This window comes from Botrytis cinerea, chromosome 6, assembly GCF_000143535.2.
Source record: "Botrytis cinerea B05.10 chromosome 6, complete sequence".
Lineage (NCBI taxonomy): Eukaryota > Fungi > Ascomycota > Leotiomycetes > Helotiales > Sclerotiniaceae > Botrytis > Botrytis cinerea.
Genome location: NC_037315.1, coordinates 1,746,417 through 1,762,233, shown reverse-complemented (window position 1 = coordinate 1,762,233; position 15,817 = coordinate 1,746,417). Strand labels below are relative to the sequence as shown.

The 15,817-nt window shown below is 42.9% G+C and overlaps 5 protein-coding genes across 6 annotated transcripts; 4 read left to right on the top strand and 1 right to left on the bottom strand.

The window, feature by feature from the left end:
* Positions 1–54: 54 nt before the first annotated feature.
* Positions 55–2,223, bottom strand: BCIN_06g05190 (hypothetical protein). The gene has a single exon (XM_001559101.2). It carries the CDS (start codon positions 1,751–1,753, stop codon positions 503–505), a length of 1,251 nt encoding a protein of 416 aa, XP_001559151.1. The 5' UTR covers positions 1,754–2,223; the 3' UTR covers positions 55–502.
* A 685-nt stretch (positions 2,224–2,908) lies between these two features.
* Positions 2,909–5,645, top strand: BCIN_06g05180 (hypothetical protein). The gene is made up of 5 exons (XM_024693591.1): positions 2,909–3,605; positions 3,663–3,737; positions 3,791–3,867; positions 3,916–5,075; positions 5,126–5,645. Exons 1-5 carry the CDS (start codon positions 3,545–3,547, stop codon positions 5,223–5,225), a joined length of 1,473 nt encoding a protein of 490 aa, XP_024549377.1. The 5' UTR covers positions 2,909–3,544; the 3' UTR covers positions 5,226–5,645.
* A 131-nt stretch (positions 5,646–5,776) lies between these two features.
* On the top strand, positions 5,777–8,197 carry BCIN_06g05170 (hypothetical protein; the record flags this gene model as incomplete). Of its 2 annotated transcripts, XM_024693589.1 has the most annotated exons (10): positions 5,777–6,215; positions 6,294–6,572; positions 6,625–6,648; positions 6,700–6,781; positions 6,838–6,894; positions 6,946–7,037; positions 7,099–7,371; positions 7,427–7,474; positions 7,532–7,808; positions 7,868–8,115. In XM_024693589.1, exons 1-10 carry the CDS (start codon positions 5,940–5,942, stop codon positions 8,113–8,115), a joined length of 1,656 nt encoding a protein of 551 aa, XP_024549376.1. In that variant the 5' UTR covers positions 5,777–5,939. The 2 variants fall into 2 exon arrangements, with proteins under 2 accessions (XP_024549376.1, XP_024549375.1); XM_024693590.1 differs by having other exon boundaries at positions 6,838–7,037; positions 7,868–8,197.
* Positions 8,198–10,515: 2,318 nt separating this feature from the next.
* BCIN_06g05160 (hypothetical protein) lies at positions 10,516–13,103 on the top strand. The gene has a single exon (XM_024693588.1). It carries the CDS (start codon positions 10,710–10,712, stop codon positions 12,489–12,491), a length of 1,782 nt encoding a protein of 593 aa, XP_024549374.1. The 5' UTR covers positions 10,516–10,709; the 3' UTR covers positions 12,492–13,103.
* A 15-nt stretch (positions 13,104–13,118) lies between these two features.
* On the top strand, positions 13,119–15,623 carry BCIN_06g05150 (hypothetical protein). Its single transcript, XM_024693587.1, has 5 exons — positions 13,119–13,342; positions 13,405–13,763; positions 13,817–14,045; positions 14,104–14,199; positions 14,246–15,623. Exons 1-5 carry the CDS (start codon positions 13,164–13,166, stop codon positions 14,697–14,699), a joined length of 1,317 nt encoding a protein of 438 aa, XP_024549373.1. The 5' UTR covers positions 13,119–13,163; the 3' UTR covers positions 14,700–15,623.
* The last annotated feature ends 194 nt before the right edge of the window (positions 15,624–15,817 follow it).

The following is a 15,817-nucleotide window of genomic DNA, read 5'->3' as shown; positions in this document are numbered from 1 at the left end:
TCTGGGATGTAGCTCGGGGTATCCCCCGCCATCGGCCAAAACAGATAGTTTATTTGATAACCTCGTAATTAAAATGAAAATGTTCAATTTCTTATCTCTCTCTTACCATACAATGACGATAGCGACCGTTGGTAATATACGGCTCAGGAGTAATATGTACAAGAAAGTAGATAAGCAACTAATTAAAAGCCAATCCAGGAATAACGATTGTACACACGCTCCATACAATTATGAAGATAGCCTCGCTTCCAATCTTCTTCATAATCCGCCTCTTCTGCCCCCCTCTCCTCTTAGTAACATAAGAATCTCAAATTCGAATAAGAAATAGCGAATACAACAAGCCAACAGATAAAGGCTACTCTCGAATGACAGCGACAGAAATGAGATCGAGGAAGTATGAACCGTATTGACAAAGAACAGAACCTCCAGCATAAAGAATAAAGGGTAGGAATTGATAGATTCCTCGAGGACGACGTAGAAGGTAGAACTGTTAATTTCGCCTTTATGCAGCCGGCTCTTCTGTATTTGCGACATTGCCGCCCACCGTCACAGTTAAAGAAGCGGGCGTTGAATCATTTACTGCACCGCATTGATTGATACCTCCATCAGGTGTCACATCATCATACGGAAAGCAGTAACCGAGGCCATCAACATTTGCAGCATGGACAATTCTCGCATAGTGATTCGTGATTGCATTTTTGTAATATGTGGACACCACTTCCTTATCTGGTTGCGAAGAATTGACAAGAAGAGTCGATCGATTGAATGCGGCATCGAGTCTTGCGCCAATGTTTAAGAGTTGGTCAGTGTTGGTAGGCTGCGCTGCAAAAGCTCCTGTCGCACCGCCAAAAATATCTGCAGATGACGGCTTGGTAAAGGAGCCAACGTTATCAAAGGTGAAGGAAGTGAGGTCGGATGTTGATCCGGAAACATCTCCCCACGATGCTTGAGTATTGACAGTCAGGGAAGTGCTAGCATATTTATCCCACACATCATTGATGTAGCTGGTCCAATAATCCTCGAAGAGTACCGGATTGAACACAATGCCTGCCGTTGGGTTAAGGGCTCTCAGATTCGCACCGTCGTTCTTCACAATGAGCTGACTCCAGCCCGCGCCGTCGATCGCATCTTGTGCTACTAGACCCTTGCAGACTGTTGCTAATCCATCTGAGGGTAAACCTCCAACTTTTTTCGCTGCACCGTCTGTAGTGTTGAGTGTCAAAGCGATAGGCAGGCACACAAAATCGACGTAGGTAATGTTTGCAAATAGCTCAGAGCTATTGTATGTAAACTCACAAAAATCCCAATTTTTCAAGTAGTTTGGATCAGCGGTATTGTTGACGGAGGGCTCAACCAATGCAGGACCTGTAATCCCAACATCGAGCAGAAATGTCAAAGTACTTTCGATGCAGAACCAAATCCGACCGCCTGCGATATTTGGAATCGTGACTTTTGTTGTCGACCCTGGTTCTCCAAGTGGAATGGCACAGTCTTCTGTCAAGGCAGATCCATTAGATGATGGGTTTTTAGGGTAGTACAAGGTCAATCCATCAGCTTGCAGGAGCACCACGGAATTGTTGTTGTTGATGGCAAGGCCGGTGATGTATGCGTAGACGGTGTTCGAGGAACTTTGATTGACAAGTTCTATGGTAAGTGTGTTGGCAGTAGCTTCAGTCTCGACTGTTTTGATTTCGGGTGAGAAAAGAACGTTCTCCTTCTTCTGCCTTGCGATCGCGTCCGAGATAGTAGTCATTGCTGCAAATATGAAGTGGATGTGAAACTGTTGTCTGCTTTGGAGATTATTCTCTATCAGTATACCATTGAACCCTTTTCATACCAACGGTAGCTTATTATAATGTCAGAAAGAGTGTAAATGACGATGACGACGTTTAGCACTGTGGCTGGAGTTCGTGAAGCATGACTATGTTGGTGTCTTGTGAGCCCATATGTATATTCAGACAATTCGGTCGAAAAAGAAAATTGTAGTGGCAGAGAAAGCCATCTAGACTGGGTTCGGGAAACTGAGTATCCAATCCCAGATCATAGCAGGTGCAGAAACTCGAAAAGTATCATGGCGAAGCCTTGATCTCATCGACGACGTGAAGCTTTAGAGTTTAGCTCGCCGGACCTTTCTCCACATTCACCACATCTAGAAACAAAGATCATCCCCTCGACGTCGTATTGAACTATCAAACTAGACGAGAGGAATTTCTATGTGCACACATACCATATCTGGTACGGACACCAGCGTTTGGGTATAAGCGACGCTGGTTGTTGCACGAGATTCACAACTGTCGCATGCTCTTTTGTCTGATAATCATGAACTAATGACTATTGCGACAGCGTTATGACAGCATCATGACAGCATTCTTTCAATCACTATCAGCAATCAGCTATGATGAGATAGAAGAGTGTCTTAACCATGATGACGACGCAAAATTCGGGGTAAATGTACTTAGTTCTCAAGTCAGTCTCCTGACCTAATCACCAGCAGTGTGTGCCGCTAGACTGGAATAACGATTATGCATGTGCCAACCCCAGGGCTTCCCCCGGAAATGATTTGCTCCTGTAAGTAAATATGGCATCGTATTCATGGTTGAGTTTCGTAGTGATACAATTAGAGTTGTTTCTAACTGTATGAGTGAAAATATAAAGAACTGTCGCGAATCAAAATGGAGATAGTCCTGGTTACATGAAGAACAATCAATCAATCTGGTATTGTATTGCATCAGACTATTCGAGACGACTACCTAGCTAGGCTCGAGTTAGATACTCGATGTATGGTAAATAGAAATTCCGAGAACCTTCCTGGATCTATCTAGCCGACCAGGCACATTATGCAGCCTCTCTCACCCAAGTCACGTGCAATCCACACCGCCAATCTGGTAAGGTGTGCTAACCCAAGAAAGCGATATGCTGGCAGAATCCAAGGCTGGAGTCCTGACTGTACTTCGAATGTCCATACAAATTGTTTGACCCAACAGACTTGAATTGAACGTTTTCTATTGCCCGACTTTCAATTCGAATCTCCAGGACACCTGTTTCACTCTAGACCTCAAGCATTTCCACGCTTCCCATACAATATTACACGGCAGACGCAATATCCTTTGGCAACACCTTGAACCTTGCGCGCTTTGTAAATAGCTATGCGTTAACTGCTATCTTCGCCCCATTCATTGACTGAGTTCTGAGTATTGTATGCCGTGGCTCTTCTTGTACGATCCGAGTCAAAGTTGTCGCTCGGCACCTGTCGAAACAATCCCAATTAAGAGGACGAAAGTACAGCATCAGCACAGAATCGAAACACGATCGGCTTAGAGAGATTGTAACACCTGCAGCCCGCATTTAAAACTTGTTTTTCAAGTGCGCCATCTGCCAATAATCCCCGCGGAGTATATTTGAGCAACGGGTCCAAGTGAGCGGGCAGTGGCGTGAGATTCTGTCCAAGAGGCTCCACGTTGTAATTCTTTTCGTGGATTCACAATCTGCGAGCATTATATGAGACTGATAAGATATTCTGGAAACTTTCTTTTGCCTTCAATCCATGAACATGTCCATCTCGAGTGCTAGAACATCATTGTCTTCCCAGGAATTGACCGGCAAAGGTATATCTGTAAACGCGAAAAAAGTTCATGCTATCATTTGCTGACAATGGTTGACAGCAAAGTTGACGGACGTTACCAAAATTGTAGAAAGCCTCAAGGAAGATTTAGAGAAAATCAGCCTTCTGCCGCATCGTGAGTATAAATTAGTCTCGTAAAGTTTAACATATACTCATCCCTCTTCGCAGAACGAGATGCTCTCCTGGAGCAGCTGAAGGTGTATGGTCGTGACCCTACCAATGCAGACCCAATCTTCACCAAAGAGGTAAATTACACATATCTAAACACATGAGGTTTCTAATTTTCGCGATAGGGAATTGAGACTCTTTCGAAGCATGCCTTCAATAGCCCTTCCAAAACTACTTCTCGAAATGCGCTTCGATGCCTCGCAAACGCCCTCCTCCTGAAGCCAGATACACGACAGATATTGGTTGGCTCGGGCTATGATGAAAGGGCTTGCGCTCTACTCAAAGACAGAATTGCATCCGTTGATGATGAATTTTTGTTGTCGAGAATTATCTTTCTTACAACTTACGGTACCACGATCAACATTGAGAATCTCATCGATCAGTGTCATCTGGCAGACACCATCTCACACAATATTGCCAACCATGATAAGCTTCACAGTGCGAAGCAGAAGAAAACCAGACAATTAGACCCGATGGAGGATATGGCCCTTGGTGAATCGCTCAAGCTTCTTTTCAATATCACACATTTCTGTCCACAACGAAACTCTAGTTTTTCCCAAGCACTTCCTCATATTTTATCTATTCTTCATAAAATAGAGACGATTCCGAACGCACCTCTAGACCCCCCTGTCGCGCAGCTCGTCAACACTCTTATCAATATACCTCTTGAAGACCCTGAGAATATTAAAGTGCTATTTCCTACAGGAAGCCCGAACCTGAATGTCGAAAAGTTTCTTAACCTCCTCGATCATTCCATCAACAAGTACAAAGACGAAGAACTTGAGCAGCTTGTCTCACCGCTACTCACGCTCATCCGTAAAGCGAACGAGATCGGTCCCTCAGAAGTTCACCAATTCATGCAAATCCAGTTACTTCCAAGTGATAAGGACCGTGAACAACCTGTAGGCCGAGGAGAGTCATTGTCTGCACGCTTGATTCAATTATCCACAAGTCCTATGGCGCCCCAAGTTCGGGAATCTATATCTGCATTGCTTTTCGAGCTGTCTGACAAGGACGCTAGCACATTTGTTCATAATCTCGGTTATGGATTCGCCTCTGGTTTCTTGTTCCAGCACAATGTCCCCATCCCAGAAAATGCGTTTGAAGCATGGAGTACAGAAAACGATAAAGGCAACGGTAAGGCAAGGCCCAGCCAAGATAGTGGGAAAGCGGTCAATCCTATCACAGGGCAACTTCTCGAAGCTGAAGAGAAGATTGATATGCCAGAGATGAGCCAGGAGGAGAAAGAGCGGGAAGCCGAAAGATTATTTGTATTGTTTGATCGGTATTTAAAATCCTCCCAATTAAAAATCACGCAAGCTAACACTATATTAGATTGAAGAAGAACGGGATTATTACTGCGGCAAATCCTATGGAGGAAGCATTGCATCAAGGGAGGTTTGAAGAATTGGAGGATGATGCAGATTCTGATTGAGAAAGAACGGTAAGATTTGCGAGATGACACTAGGAGATTGCCGGCAACTCTTACTTCACATGTAAATCTATCTCTTTGATGAATGATGTGAAAAGTCTTCCAAAGTCGATATTTTCCTCTTTCTTTTTGGCCTTGGAGGGATCTATCAATCTTGTACTTGGTTATGCAGCTTCACTGCAAAATATCATAGCCGATATGCAAAGACTATTGCGGCCATTGAGCCCGGCCAATCAGGTCCGGAGTTAGTGAATCTGGTCTTCACAATCCATCATCAGATGGATTCACTCTGCAGTGTAACTATACTCAATACACGACGATATCTCATAGTCCGGACTACATCCCAATAATTGAAACCCTTAATACTTTCACTATCTTCCAAATACTTTCAGAGGTTGGCTTTTTTCCCCCATAATACTAATAATTTGATTTGAAATAATAAATTTATGAAATCAACAACAGCATCTCCAGAATCTTGAATGAGAGTATAGTCTGGACAATTGGATAACCTGACCCAATACACAAATGGTAGCGCCACTTCAATCACACGACATGGCATGAGTAATTCTTTTGTCACTTGTGTTTGCAGATAGAAAAACACTTCTAAAATTTGCCTCTCTTATCGCGAAAGGCTTGAGAATATCATCTTGCTTAGATCGAACGTCGTCAACAAGTATACAGAAGTTTCTACTTTCATCGTAGAGAAAAGCAAAAGCCATGTCTTCATCCTGGGAAACTCAAGCAACAGAAAGGGCTTCTTTCATCCTAGAGAAAATTCCTTGCGAATGGAGACTCTCGTCAAATGAAGTTGCATTTGCAAAAGCCCAGCGAAATATTACATCGTCTTTTATTTGCAAGTATCTAAATCAATTTGAACAAGAGGTCTTAGATCATGAATCGATATCAATCTTAAGGAAGCTTAAGAGTGGAGAGTGGACTGCCGTTCATTGTGTCCTGGCTTTTTGCAAAATTGCTTGCATTGCTCACCAAATTGTATGTTTCATCTCTTCAGTTCATCATGTCCTACCCTCCCTCTACTATCGATAATAGTCATCAAGCTCACTAAGATAGAATCCTTGCTTGCTAAACATAATGATACCTGAAGCGGTGGAAAAGGCTAGGAAGTTGGATGAATCCTTTCAAAATGAGGGAGGATCGGTCAAGGGTTTTCTTCATGGTCTTCCAATCAGCGTCAAAGATCAATTTCATGTAAAGGGATCAGATACCACCATGGGCTATGTTGGATGGATCGGTACTTTTGAGGGGGATGGTAATAGCAATAAAATAGGTATGGTAGACAGCCAGGTCATCTCTGAACTAGAGGAACAAGGTGCAGTGGTTTTCTGTAAAGTATGTGTTTCTCATAACATTTGGCTTTGAATATTTACTGACGACCAGAAAGACCAGCTTGCCACAAACCGTTCTCGTAAGCTTCAGTTCCTAGTTTGGTGAAAGTTGCAAGCTAATTAATGTTCAGTATGACGAAACTATCAATAATATCATAGGCCCCTCACTTAATCCAGTCAATCGACTTCTCTCCTGTGGTGGTTCATCTGGGGGTATGCGGATGCAAACTCCCCACTGTAAAACTGATTGATCTAACGCAATGTTCTAGGTGAAGCGGCGCTCATCTCAATCGGTGGAAGTTCATTGGGTGTAGGTACTGATATTGGTACCTACTCCATTCTGCATACCTTCAAACACATAACTAATTTCAGCATAGCCGGTTCTATCCGTGTACCAGCTGCATTCTGTGGTATATACGGCATCAAGCCAACTCATAATAGATTCTCTTACCGAGGGGTTGCCAATACTGTACTTCAAACCCACTATTATCTTCTAACCATTTACCACCATGCTGACTAGCTATCCGCAGAATCCCGGACAAACACTAATCTCTTCCTCAGTTGGGTTTCTTTCACGTTCACTTGAAGGCCTAGAATTAGTCATGAGCAGCCTTTTGTGCACATCACCTTGGCTTCGCGATCCAGCCGTCGTTCCAGTGCCCTGGCGTAAAGAAAATCGGCCTGAAGCCGGGAAAAGGCTCCGATTTGGCGTTTTCTGGTGGGATGGAATGATTAATCCTCATCCGCCTGTTACACGGGCATTGAACATGGCCGTAACTGCTTTGAAGAATGCAGGACACGAGGTATTTATCTTATCATGATGATTGTAGGACAGCGGGCTAATAATATTACAATCAGGTCATAGATTGGTGTCCACCATCTCATAATATACCCGAGAGACTTCACGTATGTTTTCTCTATATTCAAGATATACTCAGGAACTAATAGAAACCCTTCTATCAGCCAGCAATAATGAATGCAGATGGCTCCCATCATATCCAGAAACAATTAGCATTATCCGGGGAGCCACTGATAACTGATTTAGAAGGCTTCTACACATTGAAGCCTCCAATGTCTCTTCTCGAATATCAAGACCGAGCACTCCAACTGCGAGATTATAGACAAGCTTACTCTGACTATTGGAACAGCACAGCAGATGCAGATGGAAACGTGGTGGATGCAGTATTAATGCCCGCAGCACCTCATGCTGCTGTAATACCCGGAAAATGGGAACATCTTGGTATGTTTTGGATCTACGCAGTAGTATTTGTCCCAGGAGTATAATACTGATGGAAACAGCTTACACAGAGGTACTCAATCTTTTGGATTATACGGCATTGGTTATTCCAATCACTCATGCAGACAAGAATGTGGATGAGCATCATGTTTATGTTCCAGTTAGTGCGAAAGATCTGAGGAATTGGACCGCGTATGATAAGGAGGTGTATGATGGCGCGCCAGTTGGGATACAAATTGTGGGGAGAGTGTATGAGGAAGAGAGGATTATTGGGGTGGCGGAGATTGTGGAGCAGGCTTTGGGCAAATGAGGGGGTAATTTGAGATGGGTCATGGTAATTGCAAATGTGCTAATCGTGGATTTCAATCAACGATATCACTTATCTAATCTCATGAGAATAGGTTTCAGTGAGTTTGGATGACTTCGTGTGATGACTAGTGCTTTTCTCTCTAAACATTGTTGCATTTGATGTTCAGAAGTCTTGAATGATTTCCTACTTTCTGTTTTTTGTATCTGGAGCATGTGAGAGACACGATGGACAAGTGTCATTTTCTCAACGTTTGTCAACAAAGCAGGGCTCCCAAACTACCCTTTCTTATATAAAATACTCCCATCTCTTCGCCATGAATTGAGAGAGCCCAAGCATAAACACTTCCTCAGACAATCAAATATGCGTACTATTCTTTTAAAATTTCAAGACTTCAAAACCAAATCATGTCGAACACTCCGCCGTTTCATCCTTCAAGTGTTGACTGAGATTGAGTAAGGGAACTTACTCTACTAATCATCTCCATTGCAGTCTTTGCTTTCCAATCTCGATAAACTTTCTTTTCCAACTTTCCTCCACCAAAAGTCTCAAACACATCATGATGACAATCATGCCATATGCCTAGTTGTTCCCAAAACCCAATATTGGGTTGCACTCGCGATCTTTTCTGCTGTACGAAAGCTAGAGCTTGTTCTCGATCCAAATTCCTCTCTCGCATCACTGAATGCAAAGTCAACCAAAACAATATCTTGAAGCAATAAAAAAGAGAGCAAATTTACCGTATCCCAAAACGGCCGTTCCAGATCTACTAATTCCGAGACCGCAATGGACCAACACGCCCCGATTTTCACAAAGTGACTTGTCAATCATGTCGCACAGATCTTTCAAGATATATAGAACATCTTCAAGCACATCATCTTGAACTCAAAAGTCTTTGTGTGAGATGCTAAGGTCGAGATACTGGGTACGAAGCCATCGAGGAAGAGGTTGATCATTTACGGATATGATTGTACATATATTTTTGCTTTTTAGATTCGAGATATTATATGTGGAAAGTATACTGAGGGTATTAGCAAGAAGAACATCATACAGAGAATAGAATTTTGATTAACTCTCCGATCCATAAATTAGGCAAAATTTCGTTCATATTCAAGTTTTGGTTGTGGACGCCGGGATTGTTTATTAACTGGGCCATCGCGATGAAAGAACTTAGATGGATTGGTTAATATATCTATTCACTCTAGAAAATACAGAGAATGTCTAAATATAAATATGCCAGACATTGTAGCATTTAGAAAACTTCCCGCTAGGCTTTCACGCTGCGCAATTCTGGAGCCTTGTTTCCGCCACACGACTACTTGCTGTCTGTCTGTAAGGTAAGATCTGCTAGGCTTCTATTGAATTCTATTTACTTGATAGTATACATGAAATATTCAAGTGATGTCTAGAATGATATTTTATAATCAAAAGCTTTTAGCTGCTAATTAATGAATTAACTAGAACATTCAAAGTATATAAAAGATTGAATATATTTCAGATATTGATAGCTCCTTATTTATTTAATTCACTTGAGAGAATAAATACAGTTTAAACGTTCCTACTATCTAAAGGAATATGAGTATATTTATTAATACATTCCTGTGAGGGAACTGGAAACTGGAGAGAAGGTAGTATTGATAAACTAATAATCATTGACGCAGATCTAAAAGGAAGTTGGACGCGAAGCTTCCAACTTAAGAACTAGCTAATGTGGCTGTTGGACACGATCATATGATATTAAGGATCCGTGCACCCTCACAGTTTCAAACATTCAAACATGTGTGATTGTTAATTCTTATCTCAAAAGACATGTAGACGTCAAAGATTGAAACACCTAATATGATCAGCGCAATAATAATTATATAACGGCCGAATTCAAACGGAATCATTTATTAATGACATGGGTATCGAATGATGTAGCTATTAATGACTCCCTAGCCTTATGGTCTCGGTAGTACATGGATTGATTATGACATGTTGGTGCATGTGCACATCCAAAATAACAAAAGAATTAGTATGTAAATAGCTCAGCCGACTTCAACAAACACGCAATAATCCTTCTATGGTGTAATGGTTAGCACACTAGATTTTGATTCTGGAGATATTGGTTCGATTCCTATTAGAAGGTTCTCTCAGGAACTTCCTTTCTTCCCATACTCAGTTTAAACCTGAGATTAAAGGACTGCGATTTTTTGACTTTTTTTGTTTGCTTTCCTGCCATTTCTTTTTCTTAAGCCTGGATGCCACCCAAGAGGGCCCCACATAATCATGACAAAGGCCATCCATCGTTGTGGGTCATAATTATGGGTTCCTCTCACCAAACTAGCCAAGCTCCCATTAGTAATCAAATCCACGTGATGTGATATTGTTCAATCCAGCTCATGCTTACTATGCACCCAGTGAGGGCTGGTGGGCCGTGTTCCAATTCACCCATCGTCAATATTGTATAACAGTGATATCTTCTGTTCTTCTGTATCCCGTTGTACAAACCATCCGGGACTCCCACCACCCGCCTGGGGTTATATGATCAGTCCTAGGCTCTCTAGGTACTCTCTACACGTTTATTTTTCCCGTGTCCTGTTATACAATCTCCCCTCATGCAGGATCCACCCCGAAAACGCATTCGAGCTCGAAATGCATGCGATAGTTGCCGTAAGAGAAAGCGGAAATGTGATGGTTGCTCACCATGTTCAGAGTGTGTAGGTTATGAATACGATTGTAGCTTTTCGACCAATACCACGCCAGCCAGCTCTATGAAGAAAGCAAAACAATCTCATGAGCCGACATTCCATGGATCTGCGTCTCAGAACATTTCCAGTGCAATTGCATCGAGTACTGAATCATCTGATCTTACACAGAGCGGAGGAAAGCATTCGAACCTCGCTTTGGTGATCAATGAGAAACAAGAAGAAACCGCAGGCCAAAAATTTCCCAAGGAAAACATTAAACAAGGCACTGCTAGCAATGAAACCACAAATGATTTATCGATTTTGGAGCCATACAAATGCAGGTTTACCAGCGCAAATAGCGCCGTCGCATTCCCAAGATGTCTAGGAATGGAAATGGAGATGGTCACACCTCCACGGTTGCACAGTTATGCTTGGAATACCGGGATCCGATCAGAAGTACCGAAACCGAATTATATGCGCTTACATGAATTTTGTTCTTGGGGATTTGCATCTTCAGCAATAGATGTTTATTTTGAACACATCAATCCCGTTTTTGGATTTTTAGAAAAGGAAAAGTTTCGGCACAAATGTGAGCTTTTTTGGAAAGATGATACGGGAAGTATTGGATTCGAGGCTCTTATCTGTGGGGTTGTGACTTTGGGTGCATTATTTACGAGACAAATGGCAAGTGTGCTTGAGAGTGATGTCTTCGAGCATGGCCGGTGCTTGCTGGAGCAAGGATCTCAGAGGCACGGCGATATGTCTCTTGAACATGTGATGGCATGGACATTGCGGGCTCTTTATCTTCGGTCCACGAGCCGTCCCAACTTGTCTTCATTGGCAATATTTATGACCGTTCATTTGGCTGAATCAATTGGCCTTCATCGAGAATTGGATACTGTTGTTTTCGCGGTTGACGGATCAAGAAAGGTCTTCACACCTGATGTATTGGAATTACGTCGAAGGGTCTTTTGGATCGTGATGTCTCTGAACCAGTTATTTGCTGCCGAATACGGCCGTTCAAAGGTTTCGTTGGACAACGTTAGATGCCGAAAACCTATCGCTAAGGAAGGCGATTCAATCTGCGACTTGATTGCAATGGCGGAACGGCTGTCCTCTTGCACTAGCTCGGACGTCGACTCTGACGCCCTGCGAATATCAATCGAACATTTGTCGATCTTACCTTGTCACCTTTCAGGACTGGCCATGATCAAGGCGGATGTTGTTTTGTGTCTCTCTCGAAAACTACACCTAAGTCATTCAAAATTCTCTTCTTCTGTCTTGAACACTATAATGGTGGTTCTCCGTAGTGCCTTTGCGGAGTCAAGAATTCTGTCAGACAAACGAGTGCCCTGGTGGAACGTGGTCAGTGTTCCATTCAATACAGTTTGTCTACTGCTGTCGATAAATACGCGTCACAGTATATCCTTTTTGCCCGAAGCCATGGACACTCTAGAAATCGCTAGCAAATCATGGGATACCCACCTGTCGAGAGAGGCTTTACATACTGCGCAAATGTTGGTCAATCGATTCATAGATATGAAGCGTGAAGATCAGATGATTCTAGAATCTCTTCATCGTGTTGTTGACCACCCCAGTGTATCTTCAAGCACCCAGAATTGGACAGGGACTATTGGAAATGATCTATTCGGAGGCTTAGACGGACAGGATTTTGGGTGGGCACAGTTTTTCGGTGATGTTGTGGGTTAATTTGGAAGTCACCTCAAACGCATTTTCAAATGTGCTTTCCGCGGAGGCTTATTTTAGCCTTGGAATGATCTACCTGCACGTCACCACTGCTTCAAAAGACCTATTAGCGTCAAGACCAAAAGAAAGCAGGCGCAGGGGTGTTTCGATCTCTCTGTGAAGGAACAACAACTCAACTAGATAACATGTGACTACTTACCGAGTAAGTTATTAGCGATTAGCGATTAGTATTCTTCATTTTGTTTTAGATTATAATTCGGGACTAAACCGAAGATAAAATTGTTGTGATAAGTTGGCTTTTGAGAATTACCCTCGAGTTTCCTTGGGGGAATTCACGTAATCATCGGAAGTCTTTGAAAGGCCTTGGGGCACATCACAACAACACCTCATTGTTTCATGTGTATGTACTTTAGGATGCGTTTGGCAGGGTTTGGTAAATAACGGGAATATTTCACACTTTAGTGGTCCTTCGTCAGGTACTTTTGCTTTTCTCCACTTCCTTCATGAACATAAATGTCTTCCGCAATATCCACTCCATCCACCTATCCAATGATGATTCTCATGAGCATGTAGATATACTAGGATAATTGTAATATTTAATATGTCAGGAAGTCATATTAGATCAACGATGAAGATTCACAATACTAAGCCATTTCCTGATCTACATAATTGATAATGGCATTGCAGGATCACAACATCGAGAAGTCAGATGATACAGAAGCAAGTGTTGGTTCCAATCGACATGCGAGTGAGCCCATTACTCCCATAATTCCTCCCGAAGGAGGTCTTACAGGTTGGCTATGCGTTATCGGTTGCTCAATGTGCATGTTTTCGACCTTTGGTTTTCTCAATGCGTATGTCCCATTCACATCCCACACGCGTACATGTGAGCGTGCCGCTCATATCAAGAATACAGAATTGGAGTGTTTCAGACTTACTACCAACTTCACGAACTCAGTCAATATACGCCATCTATCATTTCCTGGATATTCGCGCTACAGCTATGTCTGATGTGGCTCCCGGCTCCGTTATTTGGCCGTCTCTTAGATACTTATGGTCCTACTCCGGTATTGATACCCTGTAGCGTTCTTTGCGTCTTCTCCTTGTGTATGACTTCGCTATGCCATAAGTATTATCAGATCATTCTTGCTCAAGGTATCGGGTTCGGCTTTGGAGCATGTGGGATCTTTGTATCGGCATTCGTGTGTGCAGGACAATGGTTTGAGAAGAGGAGGGGGCTAGCTCTCGGAATTGTGACGGCTGGAAGTAGTTTGGGTACAGATTTGATTCCTACGCTTGCCGTTCTTGCTTGCTGACTTTGAGGATAGGCGGAGTGATCTTTCCAATCTTCGTCAACAAACTCATCGGTCAAGTTGGCTTTTATGGTACCGTCCGTTATGTCGCTCTCCTCATTGGTATTCTACAAGTTTTTGCTTGCTTCCTCGTCAAGGCGCGCATGCCTCGGAAAAAATGGAATAAAGAAACGAAATGGGTTGATTTTACTCTCTTCAAGGATCCTACGTTTGCATTATATACCGCCGGTACTTTTCTAGTTATGTGTGTGCTTTCTCCCTCTAATCATTGTCGATTCTTCCACAACTGACCCGCATGGCAGGTGGGGGCTTTGGGCACCATTCGATTACCTTTCAAGTATGGCTCTTAATCACGGGTTCTCCAATTCTCTCTCTATATATCTAATATCCATGATCAAGTAAGACTTCACTCTCTTCTTGATGCATACCATTCTGACCTCCCAGTGCCGGTTCCATCCCGGGCCGTATTCTTCCCGGTCATCTCGCCGACACAATCGGATACTTCAACACAATGACCATCGTCTGTATCCTCACAGGTCTCTCAATTATCACCCTCTGGATTCCCTTCACATACCATTCCTCCCACGTCGGCCTGATTTTCTTCGCTATTGTTTATGGATTTCTATCTGGTGCTTTTATTTCTCTCATGATGCCTTGCTGTGCGAAATCTGGTACGCTTCAAACTTTAGGTCAGAGATTCGGCACGTTTCAGAGTATTATCGCCATTAGTTGTCTTACGGGATTGCCTATTAGCGGAGCGATATTGAATAGAGGGGGGAGTAGAGATGGATATTTAGGACTGCAAATTTTTAGTGCGGTGGCTATGGTGGGTGGGGGTGTGGTGATTGGTATAGCGAGGATGGGAATGGCGGGATGGAAATTGAAGAAAAGGGTTTAGGGCCTGCGTGATTTCTAGGGAGTTGGCGGAAAGGTGCTTGTGTGAATTCCTAAAGGCCTATTTTTCATGCGACGGAGAAACCAAGTATATGTGGCATATCAACACATAGTTGTCTGTGGAGTGGAAATGGCACACAGTTGGACATGATTAATTAGAGAAGTCTCTCCCTCTTCAATATTCGCCTATTCTGCACGCAACATGTTCCCGAAGAGATGGAATCTTTGACTATATGTCTTCATAATCGGCATCGACATGTGACTCAATTAATCAATAGATGCGAAAGCAATGTTCCGTCGCATGGAGCACGGCAGAATCCCTCATATATAAAGTCCTTGCTTCTCTCTCTTCACTTCCTGGTGGCGAGAAACACAAGAACTCGGACAACGGTTCACTAATTGAGTGGGAAGTCCTGTTGAGCAATCACCACTATAATGTGGTACTCAATCTAAATGCCACAAAAGAACGTGGGCCGTGCAAGAATATATATGTCTCGCATCAAGAGGGTGATCCATAAAGTTCATCTTGAAAAACGAAATCCTTCCTGCATCCAAGAGAAGAAAGGTTGTAGGCGGCCGCCAGCTCGAATTGAAAGGACCACGGGAGGGCTTTTGGGGGGGAAATCGTCTACTAAGAGGATTAACCGCACTTAAAGCATAGAAACCTACAGTACAGGCGCCTCTTGAACAACTCCCAGTGCCGCAATTCAGCACTCAGGCAAGAGACTGGGCGAAGCGAAGAGAACCAGTCTTGAAACAGAATTACGGATGCTGTGCAAAAGTAATCTTCAGAGAAGTGGCACTAAACTGAGAGGGAGAAGGAATATATAGCATCAAGATCAAGTCCGAAAATCTGGAATATGATTCCATGGCTTGTGCTCCTCTTCCAGTCGACACCATATTAGAGCAATGAGAGATATAAAGCCCACTAGGTCTTGAAAGTAGCAAAGCTGAGGCAATTGCTCAATGAGCTTGACCTTGAAAGCACAAGCTACGTATGTAGGTTGATATGCTGTGAGATCTGACCCTCCCAATAATTCCAGACATGCATGCATTGCATATTCATTTTGAAATTCTGCCAAATTTGACAACAGTTGCTTTGGTATCGTAAAAACGCTTCAA